Source organism: Microtus pennsylvanicus, chromosome 9 (genome assembly GCF_037038515.1).
Source record: "Microtus pennsylvanicus isolate mMicPen1 chromosome 9, mMicPen1.hap1, whole genome shotgun sequence".
In the NCBI taxonomy this organism is placed as follows: domain Eukaryota; kingdom Metazoa; phylum Chordata; class Mammalia; order Rodentia; family Cricetidae; genus Microtus; species Microtus pennsylvanicus.
The window spans coordinates 21,892,183-21,917,796 of NC_134587.1; the positions used below are offsets into that span (position 1 = coordinate 21,892,183).

The window sequence follows — 25,614 nt, forward strand, 5'->3', positions numbered from 1 at the left end:
CACCGTGCGTGTAAGGGTTGCAGGTATGTAAAGGCTGGAGAACAGCTCCATTGGAGAGTGCCTGGCTAACACGCACAAGCAGCTGAGTTTGATCCCCAGAAACCAGGTTTAAAGAGAAAGTTGTGACCCCAGCATGGCAGAGGTGAGGGTGGATAGGTCCCCGGTCACGGGCCAGCCGGTCTAAGTCACTGAGTGACCTCCAAGCCAGTGAGAGGCAGTCTCCAAATAGTAGACAATGACTAAGATACCAAGGTTGACCTCTGACCTCTCTGCACGTACACTCTTAACATGTGAACATAAGTACACCTCTTCTCTCCACCATTTCTGGAGAAAACTGCCTGCTAGGAAACAGAAGTATCATTTATAGTAGCCTCTCACCTCTATTCACAGATAGGAATTAGCTTAACAATGATGGTCTAGCCGGAATTCTAATTGGTCTTAGTAATAAAAACCTGGAGTCAAAGAATTAAGGTAAATGCTGAAAGAGCAGAGAAGTAAAGGAGCCAGTCAATAGAGAGACTTCTTACCTCTACCGAATCCCCAAACCAAGGATCCTGTCTCTATGAATTCTCAGGCTAATAAGCCTGAGATCCTGTCTCTATCCGCCTTATATTCTTGTTTCCACCTCTATAGTGCTGGGATTAAAGGTGTGTGCCTCCCAAGTACTGGGATCAAAGGTACGAGATCCCAAGTGCTGGGATTAAAGGTATGTGCCATCCCTGTCTGGCTTCTCTGGTTAACTAGTGGCTAAGTTCTCCATGATGATCTCCAGGCCAGCTTTATTAGTTAGATCACAAACAAAACACCACCACATGATGGCACATATACACGTGCATACTATCCAATATTACAACATGAATTAACCATTTGGGAATAGTGTAAACTATCAGTGATAAGCAAAAAAACCTCACAGAACTATAACATGAATTGTTAAATATGCCGTTATTCCAATTATATAAAATACAGGTAGTTAAAGAATAGAAGCCTGTTTGTGAAAATAAAAATAATAATCATATTAAAGTATTAAAATTGCTACTATTTTCTCATGCCATTTTAATATTAAAGTATCCATTAACAACAGATCTGATTTAGTTACATAAATAAGGGGTACAGAAGTGTGTTGAATGCCCACCTGGAGGTGCATATAGTTTTACTCTAGAAATGACTGTATCTTTAAATAAGTAGTAAAAGATTATCAAGATTTATTGATCATTACTGGATAAAAACAAAATATTCTCTTGTTCCTATTTGCCTGCCTCAGACTCCCATCAGCTCTGACCTTTAGGGAGCCTCCTCGCAGGTCCAGGCTGGCCACTCTCCCTCTCTCCAGCCGCTGTTGCTACTTCTCACCCCCTCCATCTGTAACCGCTCCCTTGGGAGTCTCTCTGTGCTGAATCCTGAGCAGGTGGGGTGGCTTCCCGGTGTCCTCAGATGCTTAGTGTAACATGCTGCCAAGACCTGCAGGGGCCACTGCCGGTGCTCACCCTGTTGTTTCTGCCCATGTTAGGAACATGGCTTGAGCGTATGAGAAGATGACCAGAACCCAATTCGGTGGACTTTTCCTACCCTGCTTGCATTTAAGCCTATATGTGTGATTAGGACTGTAAAGAAATTGATTGAGATCATATCTGTTTCAGGTGTAAATTGGAGTCTGAAATTAAATCTTGTCTCAATGAAGAGAGCATTGGAAATGAATGCTTTTGTGAGCTTATGAATTTTGGTGAGTTTTTTTTTTCTTTGAACCTACTTATAAAGGGGAATCTTGTTTGGAACTATGGGAGTTGGTCACTCAACTTCATGTTCTTTTAGTAGCAACACCTGTTTGATTTTCTAAACAAATATGAAAAGTCAATAAACTAACAATCTGTTAAGAAAGTAGTAATGCTACTACTATGTTAAGATAGTAGTAATGTTAAGATAGTAGTAATCTTCTTGATTCAATTTCTCTTCACACAGAGAAAGAGCTGGAAGAACAATGGTGCACATATCTTAAAGCAGTGATCCACCCTATTCATCAGCTGAGAACACACCTGAAGAGACAGCGCCAAACTTCCCAGCATGCACCCTGCCATACTGGGTCTAATTCAGCAATGGTTCTGGAAGAGGTCAGTATGTTGCCTTTTAAAAACACACAATGTAATATTTCATTTTTTGTCCCAAATAGAACAGTTGAAGCAGACACCAGCCTTGTGTGTTCAAGTAGAGGGCTCCTCAACTTCTTAAACATGTGCTTGGATATGGCCAGGCACCCATATTTTAACTCATCCTCCTGCCTTCATCCTTGCCCCTCCTCCCAGGGCGCTTTGAGACTCTGCCCCGGTACAGAGAGATCAACTTGTCTGACTACTGAAATTTCCCATGGGCTCTTCCCAGTCCTTACAGCCACATACAACCCCCTCCACTGAATCTCCTTCCTTCTTCAATCACATCTCCTGCCCCACACTGTCCCATTCCACATGAGCTGGGTAGCGCAGAGGCTGCCTTTGTTCTGTGCCTTTCATATAGCAAGCCTACTCCTGTCTCAGAGCCCGTAGGTGAGCTGTTTCCTCTGTCAAGCTGTGGCACCTTCTGCCCTTTAGTACTCCACAGTCCCTAACCAGCCATAGCTGGGTTCTCACTGCTTTCCTCCTCTGCAGGCCTTTTTGTGTGCCTTTGTTTACAAGTGCATTGTGCCAAAAGTAGGGTCTGAACCTTGATCTCTCTACTTGTCAGCTCCGCTATAATGTTATCCTGCTTTTACAGGTAATCAAAAGCTTTAACTACACCTAGACTAGTAGCTCTGCCTGGTACTGTGGACTAGTAGCAAGGAAGCTGGAGAGTGAAGGTGTGGTTGAAGCCTCACCATCAGTGAACTCAAATGTAGAACAGGGTGACTGTCAGTACTAGGTGGCGAGCCCAGTTTTGGTGATGGGTGTGGGATCCTCACCGAGCCTTGCTTGTTTGAAGAGCCTTGGCTGCCTGGCAGCTCTTTTCTTCACCGATCTTCAAAAGGGTTTTCCCTCCCTCATTTTCACCCCCTCCTGGCTTCTGAAACTGTGTCTTTCTATGAAACTAACCTTGAGTGCATTGCAGTAATTCACACACTTCCTGTCCACATGCCACATCCTCTAGGTTGACTTTGTCAGGAAACAATCCAAGGCTGTCTTTGAAAACCTTAACCAGGAGCAACAGAAACTAGAAAAAGACCTTTCGGCCTGGAGTGTGAAGGTAAGTGCGACGCAATGCGTGATTGACTCTTTCAACCCACCTTTTATTTTTGTTAAATACAATAATAATCCCTTGCAGTTACTAGATTACCCTTCGGAAGAAAAGGCTAACCTGCTCAGCGAACACCCTACGGAGCTAGAAACTTTGGAGTGCCCGTACCCCGATCTGAAATCGTCAGTCCTTAATGAGTTCTGGAACTTGACAGAGAAATATCAAAAGAAACTTGAAGTCTTTGATCTGCAATTAGAAGACATACACAGGTGATCAAACATGGCTCCTTGACTCCTGAATACTGAATTTGAATTTGTGTTCAGGGTCACTATGCTTCTGATTTACTGTCTTCTAGTTATATGTGATTGCAATATAACCAATATAATTTTGACCTAGTTTGTTGAATAAAAAAACCCTGGGTGTTGCAAGGTTAGTTTAGTTTGTTCCTGGACGCTTAGGCTAGCTTAGCCCTGAAATAATCACACAGAAACTGTATTAATTAAAGTCACTGCTTGGCCCATTCGCTCTAGCTTCTTATTGGTTAACTCAATGCTTTTACTATAAATGATATTGTGTGTTTTATTTGATGAATATCTATTAAAAAATCTTTAACCGACAGGGCTCTCTGTTGAGTTCCTTGGAAAGGGTTCATGAAGGAGCTTCTAGTCTAGAAGGTAGCCCTTGCCTCTTAGAAGACTGGCAGTATCAGGGAAGAAATGAGCACCCTTGTCCTAATCAAATAGGACTGCCCTGCAGCTGCTAATTGCAGGAAAGAGGAATAGTGAAGTCAGGTGAGTTTTCAGAGAGGTTTCTTGGAGGATTATAGAGAACTGGAATCTAGAGGTGGTTTGTAGCAGCCGTCCGCTGCTCTGCACACAAGGACACATGAATATGTGCTAAGAAGTATGGCAGATGACATATTACTAACTGAACTTCTGATTTATCAGGATCTCATGTTATTTTAACATGACTGCTTTCCTATTTGCTTCTAGTTGTTGGGTCTTGGGAGAATGCTCATGGTCTGTGTTTGTGCACATCTGTGGGGGTGTGCGCATACTTTATTATTTATGGTTCAATTTAGTTTTTGGTTTTTTTTTTGAGTCAGAGTTTCATTGTGTAGCTCTGGCTGTCCTAGAACTCACAGAGATCTGCCTGCCTCTGTCTCCTGAGTACTGGGATGAAAAGCTTCTGCTCCCATGCCTGGGTGAGCATGCGCATACTTCGTAAGGACTATTTGTTCATATCATCACCTTCAGCGAGTTGACCTGGGTTTCTTGTTGTTTGCAACTAAAAACTTTCCTAATTTGATACAATTATTACCCAAATTATACACTTTATATTAGGGCCACAATTCTTCCCATCCCTCCTTAATTCTTTGCTTTCAAAATTTTATTTAATTTTTATTTGGTAATTTATCTCTATCCAGATGCTTGTAGTAAATTATTCAGTCACAAAATGAATCTCCTTCATCACAATATTTCTGTATCTCGAGAACACGTCACACATATATACTTATATATGCACACACTTTTAGTAGTTATTTGTTGCAGCAATGAAAAACAGAAAAAAAACTTAAAAGGACTGGCTAATTTTGTAGAAAAGCTAGTTTTGTAGGAAAATGTACATTTACAAAATTGGGCAATATCCAAGCGTTATAGTGACTGTAGAGATGAGGAAAGCAATACGTAGTCCATCTTGAGCGAGGCAGGGGAGGGGCTTCAACACGGGTACTCAGTTTTGCCTTTGCACGTCTGAAGCAACGCACAGACCTCGAGAGCATTCGTTGGTTCTGGAGAGGGAGACTGCAGGTGAGAGCGATTACAGGTAAACACTCGGCTAAAACAAGTAATTTTTTAAGACGAAAGGTTAAAAATAGGCAACAAAAAGAAAAAAATATTGGCAACATGTGAGATGAAAGATTAAAATACCTACTATATAAAGAAACTTTGCTGGTTATTATTCAATTAATTTGCAAAGTAGAACAAAGTAGTGCAAAGAGATGAAGAAGAAAATCATTCCTTTTTCCTGCAAACGCTTATTTAGTGTCTACAAGCATAAGTCAGACAAAACTCTCAATACTTTTCTTAGTGTTCCATTGAAGAGACACCATGACCACAACAACTCTTATGAAGGGAAACATTTAACTGGGGCAGGTTACAGTTTCAGAGGTTTTAATCTATTATGGTCAAGGGCGAGAAGCGTGGCAGCAGGCAGGCAGACATGGTTGCTGGGGTAGTAGCTGATGTGGAGAAACTAATTAGTCTGTTACTTTATCTGGATCTGCGTGCAGCAGGAAGAGAGAGAACCCAAAGTTTCCCTTTCAGTGATACACTTCCTCCCCCAATGCCACACCCACTCCAACAAAGCCACACCTCCTAATCCCTGTCAAGTGGCAGTACTCCCCAATGACTAAGCCTATGGGAGCCATTCCCATTCAGACACCCACTTGTGATCAAGTCAGCAGCATAGAGGTGTGGACATGGTTGATGAGGCAGTCATGTCCCACAGTATTAGAAGCTGTGAGGGCTACAGAGTCATAGGTTAGAGTCAGAATGTGCTGGGATTTCAGAAGGTAGACTGCAGTTCTGGAATAAGAAAAACCTGGTGCTGTGTCTTGGTTGGACGGTGACATTGGTGTGAAATCATGAAGTGAGTTGAAAGAGCTGGTCATGTAGACATTGGCATAAGAATATGGTAGCCCATGTTCAATGAGTATGTCCTACAAAGGTTCAGTGTCCAGGACAGAATCAGCAGAATCGTTGGATGAGGTTCAAGAGGTAAGAGTGAATGGGAAACTATTATTTGGGTCAAGTGTGTATGTGTGTGTGTTTATGTGTGTGTGTATATGTGTGCGTTTGTTTATGTGTGTTGCTGGGAGTTGAACCCAAGGCCTCATGCATGTTCAGCCAGTAATATAGCACTGAGCTCTATCCTCACTCAAGAAGGATATATTTAGAAATGTTTTACAACCTCATCTTTTATTGTGAATGACCTTGAAGCTCCTAGAGCAGTGGTTCTCAATCTTCCTAATGCTGCAACCCTTTAATAGAGTTCCTTATGTTGTGGTGACCGCCCCAGCCATAAAATTATTTTTTGTTGTTACTTCATAACTGCAATTTTGCTACTGTTATGGAAATAATATAAATATCTGAAATGCAGGATATATAATGTGTGACCCCGTGAAAGGGTCATTCAACCTACAAAGGGATTGCAACCAGCAAGCTGAGAACCACTGTCTTAGATGCTGTGAAGCAGAAGAGAGCAGTGAGAAGACCTGGTTCTTGTTGCAGCAAAATCACTTCGGCAGTTGCTGTACTTAAGGAGCCCAGGAAATGCAGCTGGAGCAGCTGGAGTTCCCTGCTGCACATGGCTTCTTTGAATTGGGCAGTTAAGAGGATGAGGATGGGCCGACTGTAAGTGGGTGGTTTTGTCTGGGAGGGGTGGGGCTTGAGCATTCTGAGTTTGGGGTATCCGTATTAATATTTTGGGCTTTGTGAGTTAAGAGTCCAGGAAGAAGATCTGGGCTGGAGTTTTATACATTGTAAATCAGCAACTTGAGGTTGGATATGATCACCAAAGCAACAAAAAGAAGCTCCCCCTTCTTCTGATACATGTGAGCAGGACAGTGTCAGAGAAAACAGAAGAGGGAGAAGTAACAAAAGACAGATATATAGATGGATGGGTGGAAGGATGGAGGAATGGATGGATAGATAGATGGATGGAGACAGAGAGCGCGGGAAGGCAGATGAAGAGAAAGCAGCCTGTACTATCTGCGGGGAGGTGATGACCCACTGAATACATGCTGTATGCGTCAATCAACGACTGATAGCTGTTTGGCTCTAAAAGAATTGTTGGTACCATTTACATTGAAGAAGAGGAAGTAACTGGCTGGTTGGAGTGAGTTTGAGTGAGTAGGAGGGGATGGATAGAAAAAAATGAATATGAACAACTTGAAATTTTTTTTCTGCCAAGGAGAACAGAGTCTTTCTTTGCTGTGCTTTCCACTCGCTCATGTTTTAATTTCATTTAAAGTGGGAGCGATAGCAAGGGATAAAGTTTAGGGGAGGCAGAAGGTAGGAGAGAGGAGACACAGAGGAGAGGGAGAGGGAGAGGGAGAGGGAGAGGGAGAGGGAGAGGGAGAGGGAGAGGGAGAGGGAGAGGGAGAGGGAGAGGGAGAGGGAGAGGGAGAGGGAGAGGGAGAGAGAGAGAGAGAGAGAGAGAGAGAGAGAGAGAGAGAGAGAAGCAGCTCTGCACAGGGGATTCATGTACCATAGTAACATAGTGTGGGCAGGAATGGCAGGGCATGTGGTTAGATGCCAGGTGCTGAGATGTCACAGTGATCATTCTAAACACAAATGAGTCAGAAACTCACGAGCCTCTCTACTTATCTAAGAAATGGAAAACAAACTCAAATATTTACCTTGTAAGAATGGTCAGGCATAGCACAATTTTACCCAGGGTTAAAAATAGGATAAGGGAAATGGCTATTTATATATGATTCGTGTATAAGATTTTTCAAAGCCACAACAGCACAGAAATCTTTATATGGGTCCAGGAACATGATTCAGGCAGCAAAGTGACCTCCACACAAGCATGAGGACCTGAGTTCAGATCCCAGAACCGCATAAGAAGGCAAATGTGGCGTCACATCTGAAATCCTAGCACTGAGGAGATAGAGACTGGAGGAGCCCAGAGCCCCCTGGCCGGCTAGTCTACAACAACTGGTGGGTCCCATGTTCAGTAAGAGACCTGTCTCACAGTATAAGGCAAAGAGTGGTAGATATCCAACATCAACTCTGGCCTCCATGTGTATACACTCACACACACACATACATACATACACACACGCATGCATGCACACACACACACAAATGCACACACACTCAATATAAAGAGAATAATATTTGTCTCATAAATATTGAAAGATAAAATCATTAAAGTAAAATAAATATTTGACTTCAAGTATGTTCAATATTAATTTTTCTCTTCCTACTGGTAGCAGGGTCTTTAAGACTACCCTAGTTGGTTAGTGTTTTTTTCAACTTGACACAAACGAACGTCATCTGGGGAAAGGAACCTTAAATTGAGGGATTTCTACCATCGCGTTGGCCTATGGGCATGTCTTTGAGACATTTTCTTGATTAATGATGGATGTGTGGGTGGGGGGCCACTGTGGGTAGTGCTCCCCTCAGCAGGCGATTCTGTGTGATTTGAGAAAGCAGGCTGAGCAAGCTCTAGAGAGCAGCACTCCTCCATGGCCCCCGCATCTGCTCCTGCCTCCAGGTTCTTTGTCTTCCCTTTATGATAGACTATAAATTTGAAATAAATGTTTTCTTCCCCAAGTTGCTTTTGGCATAGTGTTTCCCATGGCAATAGAAAGCAAACCAAGACACTACCTAAACAGCTAACCATTAGGCAGCAGTAACATCTGGTCCGCTGAGTCCATACAGCACAGTACCACGCTGGTTCTAAGCCATAGGGATTTTTAATGACACAAATAGCTGTAATATGTGTTATGTAAGAAAAAGCAGGTCACAAAGTAGGTTATATAACATAAATTCTCCGGGTATTTCTTAAAGTATGACATTTACATCTATACAACCACAGGAAAAAGACCAGAAGCCCAGTCATTCAAATAAACAATAACTACAGTCACCCCGGGTAGTGAAATTATAAACATTTTGACATAATTGGTTCTTACTTTTAAAAGACAAATTACGGTCTTAAAATTTTAAGTTTAAGGTTCACTAGATAGTTGATATTTAACGAGTACCTATTGCATGATATGACAAGCACCCATGACATGCATTCTGAGTTTATCTCATTTTAATAGCTGTGTTTTGTCAGGTGAGGCGCCCGTTTGCAAGCCCGGCACTCAGGAGGCAGAAACAGGACTGAGTGTGTGAGACTTGCCTGGACTACACAGCCAGGCCCCGTCTCGAGCCCTGGAGGAATCAAAGGAACAAACAAGAGAGCTGTTTTACACATTAAGTAACTGCAATTCAGAGGAAGGATGGCTGTTTCCCTAGTCTCGAGCCCTTCGTAATTCAGTGGATGAGGTCCTTTCTATCCATCTAAATAAGAAAGCTATTCACACATGCCAGGAAGCTGGTCAACCAGCTTGTGTCCTAGATCAGTGCTGTTTAATGGGAATACGTGAGCCACATAGGTAATTAAAAATTTTTAACCAGTTGTATTAAAAAGTTAAAAAGGGTGACCCTTTCAAATATTGTAACTAATATTTCCAAAATATTATAATTACAATATACAATACTTTAGTATTAATAATGAGCATTAGACACATTCTTTTTTCATAAAGTTTTTGAAACATGCTTATACTACAGAGCATGTTAGCATGCTAACACATGTCCAGCCTCACACGTGCCTGGTGGCTAGCATCTTAAATAGCACGGCTTTAAAGAATGGCCTCATTTACTGCAGCACACTGTAAAAGCAATCTGAGTACAACAGAGCCTCGCCCTTCGTTTGTCATGCAGGCAAAGCACTTCGGAGTCTGCTTAGGCTGTGTGCCATTAAGAACTCGAAGTCGAGTTTAATTGCTTGTTTTAGATTCTAAAGAGATTGTGGCTTTAATTTCCTCACGTTTAGATGAATTAATCATATGGATGAGACATAATTGTGCGATGGTCCATTTAGCTGTGTCAGATCCAAAGTCAATATGTAGACTACTATAGCAAGATAACAAGTAATTTATAATTTATTATTGATAGGTATATTAAATTTTATACTGTTGGCTCATAATTAATATTCTGAGATCTGAATCCGAGTGCTGTTTAACAGCGGGGCCTCACAAACATGGCCAATGCTCTAGTATCATGTTTTTCAACTTAATTATTTCCATTTATCGTTTTTGTTGGTTCCATTCAAGACAGTGCTTTAGCACTCCAAGAAAATTTCAGTTTGTGTATTTGTCTCTGAATTCAGAAATAATTACATTACAGAAAATTTTAATGGTGTGGGAGGACCTTTTGTCTATGCGTTGCTTTTATTGGTTAATGAATAAACTGCTTTGAGACTATGGCAAAGACAGAACTGAACTAGGTGGGAAAACCTAGGCTGTATGCTGGGAGAGAGAAGAGGGGACTTAGGGAGAAGCCATGGAGCCACCGGAGATGCTAGAAATTTTATCCAGTAAGCCACAGCCACATGGCATTATACAGACTAATAAAAATGGGTTAAATTAATATCAGAGTTAGCCAATAAGAAGCCAGAGCGAACGGGCAAAGCAGTGATTTAAATAATACAGTTTCTGTGTGATTATTTCTGGTCTAAGCTAGCTGGGCAGTGGGGAACCAAAAAGTGGCCTTCTCCAACATTTTAAAGTAGAGACAAAAGTGAAGAAGACAAATGACATTAATCTAAACTCCAGAGAGATCTTAGAGTAAAATTTTTGTGTATTGTTCATGAAAAGGAAAGTTATGCACATAGCTATTGCTTCCCTATTTAATCCCCCTCTTGCTGTTCTTTTGTTCGATGTTGTTAGACTTTCTCCTGCATTTTAAGTCATCTACTAGATATCCTTTTATGAGCAGTTTTTCCTTAGATGCACACTAGTATGTGATTATATTATACAACTTCAGCCAATTTCCCATTTTGGAGTAGTAGTTACTCTACATTTCAATGTTTGTTTAGAAACTTTCGAAAGGAATTGGTTTGTCACCGTGTTTTTAATAGTTCTGTGATTATTCTGCTTAGATGGCTTCTGGAAGCAGACATTCTGAGTCAAAGGGTGTTAAGAATATTGTTATACTTCCTTCCCCCAAATCAGCCTATGTTAGGTTCTCCTTTTCTTTAGTTTTTGTTTATTTCTGTTCTTCAGGTTTTGAGACAGAGTCTCATGTAGTCCAGGCTGGCCTCAAGCTCCTGAACCATCCCTCCAAAGCCCTGGAATTCAGCCTTGTGCCACCACACCCAGCACAAACTGTAGCAAATTTTACAATTTGGTTCATCTGTAAAAAGTCTCACTATTCGGTTCATCTTCTAGACTTAGTGATGAGGCCTTGGATATTGTTATCCTGAGAGAATATCACCAGGGTCCTGCTCATGGGTTTTCTTTGTGTCCCTATGTTTACCATTGGTGTATCTCTGTCGGTGTCCTTACCTTTCCCCTTGCATCAATGCAAATCGTATACTCTAGGATGAACTAGGAAAGGCCAGCATCAGAAGACAACATGGCCTAAGATGCTTGTGCGTGTGTCTGTTGCCTGATGAAGACAAGAGAGCTTCATGGACTCACTGATGAATAAGGCCACAAAGCTTCCACACGCATGCAGAGTGCCTAGGTCAGTCCCATGCAGGCTCCCTGGTTGTCAGTTCAGCTGGGTCTGTCTCTAACTCTTTTGCCGACTTTTGGGTCCCTTATTCCTCATACTTGGTTGCCTAAAACTAGTCCAGCCTTAAAACAAGGTGGGGGAGGGTACTTAGTCTTACTACAATTTGGTGTGCCATGTTTTGTTACTATCCATGGGAGGCCTGCTGTTTTCTGAATTGAAATGGGGTAGGGAGGAGTGGATGGGGGGGGGGAACTCAGGAGAGGTGGGGTGAGATCAGAGGAAAGGAGGAATGGGAAACTTTGATTAAGATGTAAAATAAATAATTATTATAAGAAAAACCTTCTAACTATATAAAAAGCAAAACAAACAGAAAATTGCAGCGTGACCACCGGTGGGTATTTTATCCTGAAAATGTGCTCTCAGAGCTGTGGGGAAGGTCCAGTGCCTGAGCATGGTCAGCGTCAAGTTCTGCATGTGGACCTGTGCTGGCTGCATGCCAAGAGTAAGAAAGGGAGCTCTGAGAGAGCCCTGGGATGCTTTGCTCTCTCCAGGGGTTCGAGTAGTCCCATTGGTTAGCTGACCCAGGCAGCCAGCGTTGGCCATTGCACTCCCACTCCCCTTGGGCCTTCCCAGGGGAAATTCCTTTCCACTGTAGCCGATATTTGTGGCTGGTGAGGGATGGGTAGGCACTGCAGACAATTTTCTTTTTGTCACATCGCTTTAGTAGCATTTTTACAAAAGAAAATTTTCGTCCAAATTCTAGTTTATAGCTCAGTGTTATTTCATTCCAGGAACCACGTTTGGCAGTTATTCAACCTGCTTTGTGTTTGTCATAAGAATAAAATACATTTCAAATTACTTTGCCTATGGCAGAATGCATCCAATCAAGACAAATCATGAATCTCATTTTAAAAGCTTAAACGTTAACATTTTTTATTTATATGCACACATGTGATATGTGTGTGTGTTGTATGTGAATTCACTCATGCATGTGATGCCTGTGGAGGCCTGAATACGGCCTCAGATCCCCCAGAGCTGGAGATATAGGCAGTTGTGAACCACTTGAGAGGAGCGCTGAAAACTGAGTCCTTCGGAGAGCTGCAAAATCTCCTAACTGCGGAGCTGTCTCTCTAGCCCCAGGGCCGTCCAATAGGCCACAAAGTTCTCCTGGAGTCTGCTTTGTTTAATTTTATTTATTTGCACGTTAGAAATTGTAAAATGTCAAAGCATCATTCGTTATGTGCCGGTGGCCATGTCAGAGGAGCAGCAGGTGGCAGTTGAAGTTCAGGTGACAGCCCACCGGGAGGAAAAATCACTGGCGGGTGAATCTTGGCTAGACAAGGCCCGGAGACCAGACTCTAGAATGTCCTTTGCTTCTGCTGTGCTGCCATCTTTCTCTTGTATCTGACATGGTGTGAATGGGTACAGGGAGATTCCCCACTGCCTGTAATGCAGTGTGTTTATTTCATGAAAACATCCCCTTGTATTGGGTGTATTTTTACCTGTGGATTATCATGAAGATGATTTCTTAAACTGTACTGTCTAATCAATAATAATGTTAGATTAAATAGAGTTTTGATGGTAAAAAATAAAACAAGGACGTATCACACAGCTAGAACGCGTGAGTTTCTATTGAGGAGCCATATACACTGTGGCTTAGGTTCATGATTAAGAAAAACAATTGAGTCCCAGTAGCCCAGCTATCTTAAATTCTATTAATCTCAATGCCGGGAGATGCGTTCACAGTTTTCAGAATGCATCATACTTGAAACAAAGCTTCGAAAATCACTTTAAGGTAGACTAAGGTGTTTTGTCAAATAGCTTTGAGGTGAAAACCCCAAGAAGGCAATGTAAAGTCTTAGGAAGGCACATAGCTGTATGAGGAGCTCATCAAGGTCAGGGAGCAAGAACAAAGCCCGATCATCATTAGCAGGCGTGCCTTGCTAGGATTGGTTGATGACAAAAAGCGATGATTAATTCTGCACACCTGTTTCTGCCCTCAGTCTCCTGCCGTAAGAGACTACTGATGAGTGGGTGTGTCTGCATCCTAAGGATTTAAAAAGTAGAGTTGACTGTTGCTTTTTTAAATATATATATAAAAGTTTAGATTTGTGATTCTCTGAAGATTTCTTATAAGATTACCTTTTGAGACAAGTAATAAAGTGATTGGTCCTTTCTTTGTAACAGCAAAATGCAGCCTGGCCGTAAAAGACTACCTTGTTTGCTTACACTCTGTTAATCTGTAACAAGTCGCCTGGGTATGAATGTACATGGGTTTTGGGGGACAATTTGATTTTTGCCTGTAATATGTAAAATATTTAATCATGTGAGGGAAACTGTGCTGTTTGATCAGGGCTTGAACACTCACGCAGCTTTCTCTTGGCTTTTAAAGTTTCTGTGGAGAGCATGCCCTGAGCTTTTATGAAGTTCTCTCATGACTTTTCATGCTTTTCTTGCTGCTTTTAGGATCCTCTCTTGGTATGTACTTAAAAATGCATGGGTGTCTGTTTGTATGCGAATGCACATGTGTGTGCACATTTGTGTGTGCTCTTGATGATGACCTCAGTGTCATCCTTAGGAACGCTGTCCACTTCTTTGGAGATAGACTCTTTCAATGGTGTTGAGTTTCCGGTTAAACTAGACTGGTTGGCCATTGAACTCCTGGAATTCTCTGTCGCCGCCTGCCTCCATCTCTTGCTGGGATCATAGGTGAGCGTTACCATGTCTGGCTTTTCATGTGGTGCTGGAGTCAAGTTCAGATTGTCATGTTTGTGCGGCAGCCACTTCTCTGAGCCAGCCATCTCTCCAGCCTGGCCTTGTACTTCTGACAGTCTGTCCAGAATATATTCGTAGAGTGCGACTCAGTCAAATCAAGTAGGGACCTTCTGAGCTTCCTGGATCTGTATGTTTACCTGTTGTAAGTTTCAGAAATCTTTGGCAGTATTTTGGTGAGTAGATTCTCTGCTTTTCCCTGTATTCTTCTGGAATACCCATAATGCAAAGGTTTGCTCACTTAATGGTGTCAGATACATCTCAAAGGCCCCTTTCATTCTTTGTAATTTGTATTGCTTTTCTCTTAAAGACGTGTCTGGATTATTTCAAAATATCTGTTTTTAATCTCAAAAACATTTTGTTCTGCTTGATGAATTCTGCGACTGAGGATCAACTATATTTTAATTATATTTATTGAATCCTTAGCTCTAAGATTTCTAATTGATTCTATTTTGTATTTATTTGAATTAAAAATAAATATTGAATTTATATTGTGTATTGCACATTGTTTTGAAGTACATATACATTGTGGAGTCATTTAATAGGTTCCTTAACAAACATTACCTCATACAGTCACTCATTCCTTTATTTTTGTAACTAGTGTATTGAAGTGTGGATTTCATTGTGGTATTTTATTTCCTGACGGGTTCTTTCTTAGGCTAAGTCTTTGCTGAATGTCATATTCACATGACACATTACTTTTGTAGTTTGTTGAATTGTCTATATTTTGAGTTCGTTTTTAGGCAATTCTTTCATGTCTGTATCTAGGGGAGTCATTGTGTTCCTTTGAGATATCCCATGTGTCACTTTGCTGTGTCATATTTTTGTGACCCTACATTAACCTTTGTGCATCTGACCAGTTGCTTCTATCATTTGAACAAGACAACTTTTTGGGGCAAGACTATCTCCTGATGATGTTTCCCTGGGGGTGTTGATTGGACAGTCTGTATTGGCTTTGGTTTGAGAATTGGGCACTTTAGTATAGGGTCTGTGTAACTTCTTCAGCTCTTGCCAATATTGGTGATATCTGCAGGTCTCTCAGTGTCTAAGGTTGCGGGATTTGGGATTATTATCAGCAGCTGGAATATTCCAGTCTCTTTGTTAGTATGGGTTTATTGCCTACATCAAATGCCGTGAGTTTGAAGTGACTATTAGTTTCTTCAGGTTGCTGGGATGTTGTTTTCTTAGAGGGCCCATGTGTGTTGCTTCATGCCTGGTACTGATTCAAGATGTTGTCCAGTAGCTGAAGCCTTCACTATGATTAGCAGAAGCAGCTTAGTGAATAGCAAGTCAACATAGGCTTTTTGGAATGACTCAAATGCATGAAATTTAGTAGAATTCATCTTAGTTTGCTTTTATACACAGTAATAATGCTCTTATACACTGTAAATATTTGTCACTCATATTGGTTTAATAAATTTAATAAATATGGGTTGATTGGTCAGCAGTGAGGCAGGAAGTATAAGTGGGACAACCAGACTATGACAAATCTGGGAAGAGGAAAAACAGAAGCAGTCACCAGCCAGACAGAGGAAGCAAGATGAGAATTGCCTTACTGTAAAAAAGTACCAAGCCACATGGCTAGACACAGACCAGAATTATGGCTGAATTTAAGTCCTAAAAGCTAGTTAATAATAAGCCCGAGTGATAGTCCGAACAGTTTGTGATTAATCTAAGCCTCTGTGTGTCTATTTGGGACTGAATAGCTGCGGGCCTGGGCGGGCCTGGGTGGGGCAGAGACATGCAGCTATATTAGTTCTTTGTTTTATGAATGACTTGATTTGCTTCACCTTTTAGAAAATCTTAATGAAGTGGTATGCATGGACCTCAGTGTTTGGGGGAGGAGGCGAGTGAGTGGGACTGAGTGCCACATGTCTCGGTCTCTGCACACTGAAATCCTGTCATGTTAGAAGTGCTTGGTAAACAAGCAAACTGAGAAGTCTGGATGAGCTCTAAGGAGAACAAAAGTTACAAAACACCTTTAATTATAAAATTTGGATAAACCAATAAAGTAGCTAGCAAACTTTTCTTTTCGGTCTGAGGTATGTTTTAATTAATTTATGTGTTTTTACATGTGTGGGTGTTTGCCTGCATTTATACCTATGCACCATATTCTTGCCTGATGCTCACAGAGGCTGGAAGAGCACATCCTATCCCCTGGGATTGGGGATACAAATGGCTGTGAGCTGCCATGTGGTTCCGGGAATTGAACCTGGGTCTTAATGCTCTTAACTCCTGAGTCAGTCTCTTGAGCACCTGTCTGAGATATTTCTAGTTGCAAAGACTTAGGATACTTTTAGTGTTTTCTTTAGGAAACTTTAAAACTTAAAGCAATTTTCTATTTCAGAAAGTAGATAAGGGATTTTTAAAAAATTTACCATGTAGCTTAGTGTGTTTTGTTGCCTTAATCCCCAGGGAACTGGTTAACTTGAACTAGAACTTTGTAAGTTAAAAACTAACTGTCTTGGTTATTTTCTGCACTTGATTTGTAGTAAGAAAAAAAAATCAAGGTTTGATTATGAGAGATAAATGTTCAAGTTTTCGTTTAGAAGCACCCGTATGTCAAATATAATTTTAGAGTCTAAAAGGCATGTTTCTAAGAAATGGCTGCTCTGTTGCTCTGAGGAAACTGCTTTGATAACACTCACTCTTCTGGATTTTACTGTGCCAGGGCTCTCTCTGTCTCTGTCTCTTATCTCTCTGCACATGCATGTAGGTCTGTATGCAGTGGTGATTCTCCTTACCTCACAAACAGCAATCTAATGGATATGTGTAGTTGTTCTGTTATTATTGCCCATGTGAATATTTGCCTTAAGATTTAGGCCTGATCCTCTAGAAACCACTATAACTATTCTAGAAATGATAATATTATGATATTTTACATGCCATTTCCTTTCAGCATGTTTTTTTAATTTTACTTTTTATGCACTAGAAAAATGACTTGCAACTTGTGTAATTTTAGTAAATAGAACAAGACAGCTGAGACGTGGAGCTTCTCAAATCAAAGGGAAGGTCAAAATGGATGTCATTGCTGTACAGTGCTTACTTAGCTTGAAACATCTGGCTTAAATGTTTTATAGTCATCTCAAACACTTAAATGTTTTTAAATGTCATTAAAATAGCAACTAATTAATATACTCACACAATTTACAAAAGTAAACCAAATGCCACAGATTCTTCTGTTGCCTTTGTATTTATTTATGGCAGTGTGCACTGCTGAATGTGTGCTTGCATTTGAACGTCTGCTGTTCACACATTGTGGACAGCTACAATCTTGCGCCACTATTTGGTAGGCAAAACCATCAAAGTAATTAGTTTAAATCTACTTGTATATTTATCAAGCCATTCAAGCCGTTTTTGAAAATTATGGGTAAGGTTGCTTGTGGATTATGTTAGGCTGAGTTCTGCAGAAACAAAACCAAGACAGGCTCCTAAGAACACCAGAGTTATTCGAGGATGCGCTAAGATATAGATTGTGAGGAAGAGGGAAGAATGCCTAGGTGGGTGGGCATCTCGGTGGAGGCTGACGCTGATGACAATTGGGCTAGACTGGCATTGGCCCCTTTAGAGGGAATTTACCTGGCTAACCTGGTTGACCTATGTCTATAGTCAGCTGCTATTAGTGGTTGACCTTGGAAACGGCATGGGAGGGGAGTCTCAGAATGTGGTGTTTCTGCTCTGGCCCAGGAAGTTTTCCCACAGAAGAGAAAGGTCTCTAGATGTCACCAGCCAAGACTCACAGTATCTTGGTGATGGAGACCCCTCCCCCTAAGAAACAGCCACTGTTGTATGGCTGGATAGTAGTTTAAAAGGACAGACTCTTACTGGATGAGGGTTCTGTCCCTTTCCCCTCTGGAGAAAACCCACGTACACACAAATCAGATAAGGATGGAAATTCAGCTGTGCTCAAGGCCCTTTGATTTTAGAAATAATTTAAAACATTAACAAGGACGTGGACTTTAGTTCCAGTCTTCTATCATTTGTGGGATGGTACTGAAGAGTTTCTCCTGCTAACCACTGTTAAAATGATGCACATTCCTGTGAGAATGGTCCTTGAGAGGGGGACCGGAGGCATTGTCCTTGACAACCCGAGGGCACTTTAAATGCCAAGTGCACTCAGGGAAGCTTTGCTCCTGGGTTAATTTTCCTACTTGAGATGTTTTATTTGCAGAAGCCTTTGGCTGTCTGCACATGCAGAACCAATCCAGTTGGAACCAAAACACTCATGTATTCATGAATGAATACATTTGATACCTTTCCCGAATTAGATCATTATGACACACTGAACAGTTTCCTTTGGATGGACCATCTCCCACCCTCTCTTTTCTTCCCTGGATGTAGTAGGTATGGAGAATTTTCTCTTTTAAAATAGTTTTTCTCTTGCTCCTTATCAGTGGACTGAAGAAACTAGACCTTGAGTGAGGATGGTGGAATTCCCATTAGTTACTCTCACCTAAAGATGTCTTATTTGCTTACAATGTCAAATGTTTCTAAGAGGCAGAAAGATATCAGGAAAAAAATTGAATTGCATAATTTAAGTTGTAAGATCATTGATAACAGTAGAAATAAACAATGGTAATCTGTCTTGGATCAAAGAAATATTCATTACTATTAATAGTTCCTCTGATTGCATCTGTATTTGATTATTCTAATTTACTTAACAGGAGTAATAATATGCAAATAAAATCAGAATATAAAGAGGCATTAATTCAGTTTAGAGTTCAAACTGACAGTGCAACTTTTTCACTTTGCACCAGACTTTGTCAATGCTTCATGTAGATCATGAATCATCCCAGCGCCTAAAAGGAGTGGGAAGTTGGGGGGTTGCTGGGGAGATGGCTCAGTGTTTAAAAGCACTTCTGGAGGACCCAGGTTCAATCCCCAGCACCCACATGGTATCTTGCAATTGTCTGTAACTCCAGTTCTGCGGGAGTTATACCTTCCTACTAATACACATAAAATAATGTTAAATAAATTATATATGTAAAAAGTGGTGGGAAAGGACTAGGCATGTTGGAATGGAGTGGACTCATGACTAGGGCATGTGCAGGGTCTTGTTTACAAGTGATTTCTTGGTAAAGGTCTGTCCACCAAGCTGCATGATTTTGATTTCAACCCCTGAAAGCCAAATGATAAGAGAGTCACAAAATAATCCCACACCAGTTCAGAATTATGAATAATAAAGGGTTATTTATTTAAGGGAAACTTACAGATCCCAGTCCTAGATAACCATCCTCTGTGCAAACAGGAACAGAGTCTAGCAGCTGGAAGTAGGAGCCAGAAGCAAGAGAGTCAGCACACACTTTACAGCTGCATTTACAGTATAAGCGACCATGCCCAAGTGGGCTGGTGTCTTAAACGCTATTGGCTGAAGGAGAGGAATGTGCTCCCACAGCAGAGAACCGACTCCGGTTAGAGGTTCTACAACTTCTTGGGCACCCGTGTACACACACACACACAATGCATGCAATGAAATCAACAAAAATCAAGTTATTATTTAGTCACCAGAAACGCAGCACCACTGTTCTTCCCACCACCAGTCTGTGGCGTTATCCACACAGCAGGAGGTAAAGAGAATAAAGTAAAAGATTATTTGACTTGCGTCAGAGTGCAGACCTCAAATAAATGCCAATCTGTCTTTATTTCCCTTTATGTAAAATGTTCATCTACTTACATTTGTGCTTTTCTCCAGTGGAGAAATGGGGACTTTGTTGAATAAGAAAAATGTCTTTTTAGTCTTTATTCCCTAATAACTATTTTCCAGTGTTTATCTACTTTGTTCACTGGTGACGGTTTCTAAAATATTGCTAAAGGCAGAAAAGATTGCTTTGAAAAATAAATTAAAATAAAGAAGTAGAATACTGCTAAAGGCAAACTAGAACAAATATTAAGAGAATATTGTGTCTCACCAACATCTTCAAGTTGTGCTTGGAACACTGGCAAGATCAAACCAACAACTGAATAAATCCACTGTAGGTGGGCTTAGTACTTCTCTGGAAAGTGATCAGTGGTTAGCACTGAGGAAAAATGCCTCAGTTGGGCATGTCGGTGCATTCCCATGGTCCTTCTTTCCGGGCTTAGATGGGTAGGGGTGGGGTGACATTGGGGTTCTCTTGAGACCAGCCTGAACAACATAGTAAGATACTATCTTCAAAGAAAGCCTCTTCCTCTGTGATTATTATTAGAAGTCCCTTAAACTCCATGATTGCTCATGTCTGTGTTGTGACGTTTTTATTGCTTCCAGAAACTTCCAGCTAAGTGAAGAAGAGCAGTGGATTTACCAGGCTGTCTTAGATCAGTACCCTGGAAATCTCCTTGGCAGAAGGACTCTGTACTTGGACATGTTACAAAGATACTTTCCTCACAAACCTAGGCATCTTTTGGTGAGTGCATATCCCGATGATGAATATGTATATCCTACATGCATGTGAATTGCGGAGTTCAGTGGTCCCTAGTTAGTAAGACAAATTTATGTTTTGGTGGTTTGAAAGAAAACCTCCAAAGGGAGTGTCACTATTAGGAGGTGTGGCCTTGCTGGAAGAAGTGTGTCATTGAGGGGGCAGGCTTTGAGGTCTCCATCTCAAGCTTCCTTAGTGTGTCAGTCAGTCAACTTCCTGTTCCCTGCAAGACACAGCATCCTCAGCTCTAGCACTGTGTCTGCCGGTACACACACTGCCATGCTCCCCCCCCCCCCCCCCACTTCCTGATCATAATGGATTGAACCTCTGGAACTGTAAGTGAGCCACCCTCATGAAATGCTTTCTTTATGCATTGCCATGGTCATGGTGTCTCTTTACAGCAGAGAAAACACTAAATGAGACGCTAGTGCTCTGAGAAGTCTTTATTCCCTCACTATAGAAGATACTGTTACAGCTTGCAAAGCCAGACTGGGGCTGCAGCAGGGCCACACACCCGGACATGGGCCTTGGCAGCAGCCTAGGCCTGGGCATCTCCATGGCCTCCAGTGGCAAGCAGGCCAGGCCATCCACCTTAGTCCGTTCCTCATGTCCTTTACCTCTTCAGATCTGCCTCTCCCCACAGGAAATGAACGATTCTCTCTCTCTCTCTCTCTCTCTCTCTCTCTCTCTCTCTCTCTCTCTCTCTCTCTCTCCCTCACCCCACCATACATTTGCTCACTACAATAGTGCTGTTCTGTGGTGGAGCAGGCACAGGCATTTTCTCCTCACCACCCTGGGCAGACCGCCCCAGGCCAGGCTTGTGGGCCTCCTTCCCTTGATGGTGCTGGGTCAGGTCCCCATGTAGTAAATATTTAATTTTGGTCTTTAAGTAACTCATTAAAAAGTTCTTAATTGATCAAATTAGCGGTTTCTTTTTATTCCCTGAGTTCTGTTTGCCTCTGCAGCTAGCCATCAAGCGTAACTCTAGATTTTCATATTACTATTGACGCGATAAAGATTTTTACATTTACTTTCTACGTTGGATTGATCACCATATATTTCTGCACGGCATGTGCTTCCTTTCCTTAATGCTTGACAGATGTTGAGTGTATTTTTAGCTTTATAGAACGAAGCTAAGAAGTGTGCAGACTGTGTGCTGTATCTGGTTAAAGTCAGACCATGGCCTGCTCCATCCTGATCCTAATTCTGCCCGAAGCATCACTTTATGTGGGGCATATCTTATTTTTGCTTTTCTTCCTAAACCCTCGCCACTCAGGGATCAAATAACTGATTCGACTCAGAGGTGTGGGACACACTAGGAAAGTGAAAGGTCCCTTCCAGCAGCGACTCTTGTTTTCCGAATCCCCTGCAGCGATTTCAGACCCGCGGGACTCCCCCGTCTCTGCGCCTCCCCGGGAAGAAGTGCCCGCAGCCCCCATGAGAAGCCGTGTCCCTCATGGGGGTGAGGGGAGGCCGGAAGGTGTCCTCACCAGAACTACTTTTAAGCATCCTCACAGCTGATCACTTTAGTGACGAAAGGCAAAACTGTGACTTTCTACGATTATCGTGGCACTAAAAAGTGTTTTATCAAAGTATGCTGTTTAAGGGAAACATAATGTAATCATTTAAAATACCAAAATTGATTTAAAGTGGAATATTTAAAATTGCATACGGGAGACAGATTGCTCTCTGTTGAAACATTGCCATTTAGAATTAAGAGTCAGTGGTATCATTAGTTGCCAGTTAGGCACAGTCTCTGAAGACTGGAGCTCGTGTCTTGTTCCTGGTTATGGTGAGGATGTTTGTCCTTACTTGTTCAAACCCCTTGATTATAATGAAGTTTATCCATTTCCTAATGGTGACATAAAATCCAGGCTTGTTTCAGAATGCTAAGAGTCACCGCCGTCTGTTACCTTTGTAGGTAGAACATGAGAAATATTGTGACCAGTATCACTTTGCTGGAGAGCAGAGAAGAATCCTGATAGACAGTTGGACCAAAAGCAGGAAAGACTTCATACAGAAAGCTCTGCTGACCCTCCTCGAGGCCTGTGCAGCCCATGAGATGGAGAGCACGCTGGCCAAAGACAGGAAACGGCAGCAGGAGCTGTGTGCTGATCTGAAGGCCAAGGTAAGGAATCGCAGTGGGTGCTTTGATGCCAGGGTGGACACTAAGAATCTACCAATGCCAGGTGGTGGTGGTGCACGTCGTTAATCCCAGCAGTCAGGAGGCAGAGGCAGACAGAGTTCAAGGCCAGCCTGGTCTACTGAGTTCGAGGACAGCCAGAGCTACACAGAAACCCTGTCTCCATAACCAAAACAACAAACAAAGAAGTCTATATCTGTTCAAATACTTGAAGCTCACTCTCTGGAAAGCCCATCTTGATGAAAACTGTTGGTTTGAACTGTAAGATATTGCAATTCATTCAGGTAAAAAATGGCCGGCGTTCAGCACTTCTATAAAGCTCAACCTAAAGTTCCCGTAACAGGATGTCAATATTGGAATGTTGATGGTGACATCTAACATTCGCCAGAGGTGCTGCCAGGTGTGGCTAGATGGACCTGCCCGACACTGAGCCAGACCCCGTTCACATGGAAGAGCTGAAATGGCCAAGAAGATTCACATGGAACATGCAGTGGCCGTGTGTAGCCCTCAGCAAAGTGTAAGGGTGTAGCTGGGGCTTTGTTCCTCCTCTGAGCCAGTGAGGGGGCTTCAGTGTGCTCTGCGAACTTTGGTGGGAGGGATGGAGTGTGTCTGCTGCACACAGGCAGATGCAGAGATGCTGTCTCCGCGTGAGAACTAAAGGCAGGGGTTGCCACTCTGCTGGAGTAGTGCACGTTCCTCCGCAGTCACAGGGGCCACTGAACAAGTTGTGTTCACATGCAACAAGATACAGGCATCTTAGTTTACACTGCTAAGTAATATAGGGGGACACAGCAAGAAGTTTTATTCTCTTAATGGAAAAGCCTGGCAAGTATTATGGTATAGTTCTAATATCTAAAAACAAATGCCTGTTTGAAAAAAAAATGAGAGGAAACATGCTGGCTTGACATGTCTTAAGAAGTAGGGAGATTTCCTTTTCATGAGTTTGGAACTTAGAAAAGTAGAAGTTGCCTCTTCTAGGTTGATCTCCCTCAGGCTACAGAGCTGGCACGTGTTTCTCACTCTTGGAGACAAATAGGGAAAACACAGGGTCAGGGGCTGGACAAGTCCTTGCGCTGCTCGACTGCCTCTGTCCACACTGTGAGCATTGCCATTCACCCTTGATCTGTGCCGTGAGCCATGCTATGCCACTCTGGGGTAACTATGTGCAGCCAAGCTCTAAAGTGAGCTATGGAGTGAAGTTCACGTATTCTACTCCATGGAAACGTCGAGCATGATAGAGTGCATATAAAATGAATTTTTGTGCCTCGGAGGCTTGCTCATGGCTTACCCCCTTTCTCTGGCTTTATCTTTATGGATGTGTTGTCTACTCCAGGGGTTTGATACACAGCAAACCGTTGAGGACACAGCCTTTATGCTCCTTATGCTCATCGTATTTTGTTTGAACCTTGTTTCATGCTGGACTCATTTGTTCTTTTTAGTGTTGTGTAGTATTCTATTTTATACATACAGTTTATATGGCTTTCTGATTTTTTTGCTATTCTGAACACAATCAGACATGCCTTCCTGAACAGACATGCTTATTTCTGTTGCGTCTGGGGAAGCAGAGTGGGTAAATCACAAGGTTTGAGTGGCGGTAGCTTGAGTGAACAATGCTTAGATAGTTCCCCAAAAAGGCTATACAGATTTTCAGCCGACATCCTTCGCGTCCCATTTTCACTACCCTTGCCTCAGCCAGAGTTCAGGCTGGTCACTGAGGGCCTACAGCTTCCACATGCATTTAAAGTAAAGACCAAGAACCTTGATGCTCGCTGTCCAACCGCTGAACCTTCCAGTCAAATCTTAGCTGCTCCTTTCTTAGGTCCCCTGAATTTCTGTTCCTCGTTGTGTGTTTTATACGTATTCTCCATGTGCGTTCTGTTTTTTATTTTCTCCCAGTCCACTGCTTGTCTCTTTACCCTTTTGGCAATGTCCTTGGGATGAGCAAAACTGTTAATGGTGTTTTGTCTCTGCAATTCGTTCCTTTTTATCCCCGTTGCAGGTGCCTCTGTCCAGTCGTGTTAGTACCTTCATGATGGCTGTGACTTTGTTTATTGTGTGATAGGGAGCTTTAGACTTTCCTGTGACTCTCTGGCCTCTCACTCTGCCCCTTCCCCTGCACTAAGGTTGTCACTGGACACTGTGCCTCAAGGGAAGAGGTGCTCTCCCTTCCTCTTCATCCACAGTCCCTGAGGACATTTTCCCTCATGACAAACTGCTTGGTGCCTTTAAGTGGTTCTCTTGGAATACTTTCCTGCCATGCTCAGAAGAGGATCTTTTCCTTCTTTCCAACTCCAGGGGGTCTGTTTGTCTGCTCTGTGTGCTTGCTGCCCTTCCGCACGTATCTGTAATATGCTCCTCCCATTTTCAGTTCCTCCCACATTTACCTGCACTGCCATTAGAGACTCCCTTTCCTTGGAGACCCTGACCACTATATCTCTTTTTTCCAAGCACTCTGAGATCGGCGCAGCAGAGTCAGAGAGGGCACAAATTCCCCAGTGTCTGTTGCTTCTGCCAGCGCTAGCCTTTCATGCTCTACTAAATCATCAAAATGTGAAAATTATTAAAATTTATCAGTCCATTACAGAGGCCTAGCTGCTGTCTTCCTGCACACCTATGCACAGTGGCCTCATCGGCAGGTGCTGCGCTGTAGGTGAGCCACCTCGCGGATCACCCGTGCCCTTAGAGGCCTCCGTCCTAACTCAATTATGGCCCTGTGGTCTCTGCTGATGGGTTTGTGAAAAATTCTGATGAAGGTGAATCAGCTTTTGAATTTTTTTGCTGTGCAAGTAGGAGTGACATTCGTTTCAAC

The 25,614-nt window shown here is 42.3% G+C and overlaps 1 protein-coding gene across 5 annotated transcripts in view; it reads left to right on the top strand.

Moving 5' to 3' along the window:
• Ccdc148 (coiled-coil domain containing 148) overlaps positions 1-25,614 on the top strand; it is a 250,222-nt gene that overhangs the window by 92,312 nt on the left and 132,296 nt on the right. For all 5 annotated transcript variants that reach the window (XM_075985165.1, XM_075985160.1, XM_075985162.1 and 2 more), the window contains 6 exons: positions 1,638-1,720; positions 1,957-2,105; positions 3,112-3,207; positions 3,286-3,467; positions 20,509-20,647; positions 22,584-22,790. In XM_075985165.1, the coding sequence (XP_075841280.1) occupies positions 1,711-1,720; positions 1,957-2,105; positions 3,112-3,207; positions 3,286-3,467; positions 20,509-20,647; positions 22,584-22,790 (783 nt within the window). In that variant the 5' untranslated portion in view covers positions 1,638-1,710. The remainder of the gene's footprint in view (positions 1-1,637; positions 1,721-1,956; positions 2,106-3,111; positions 3,208-3,285; positions 3,468-20,508; positions 20,648-22,583; positions 22,791-25,614) is intronic.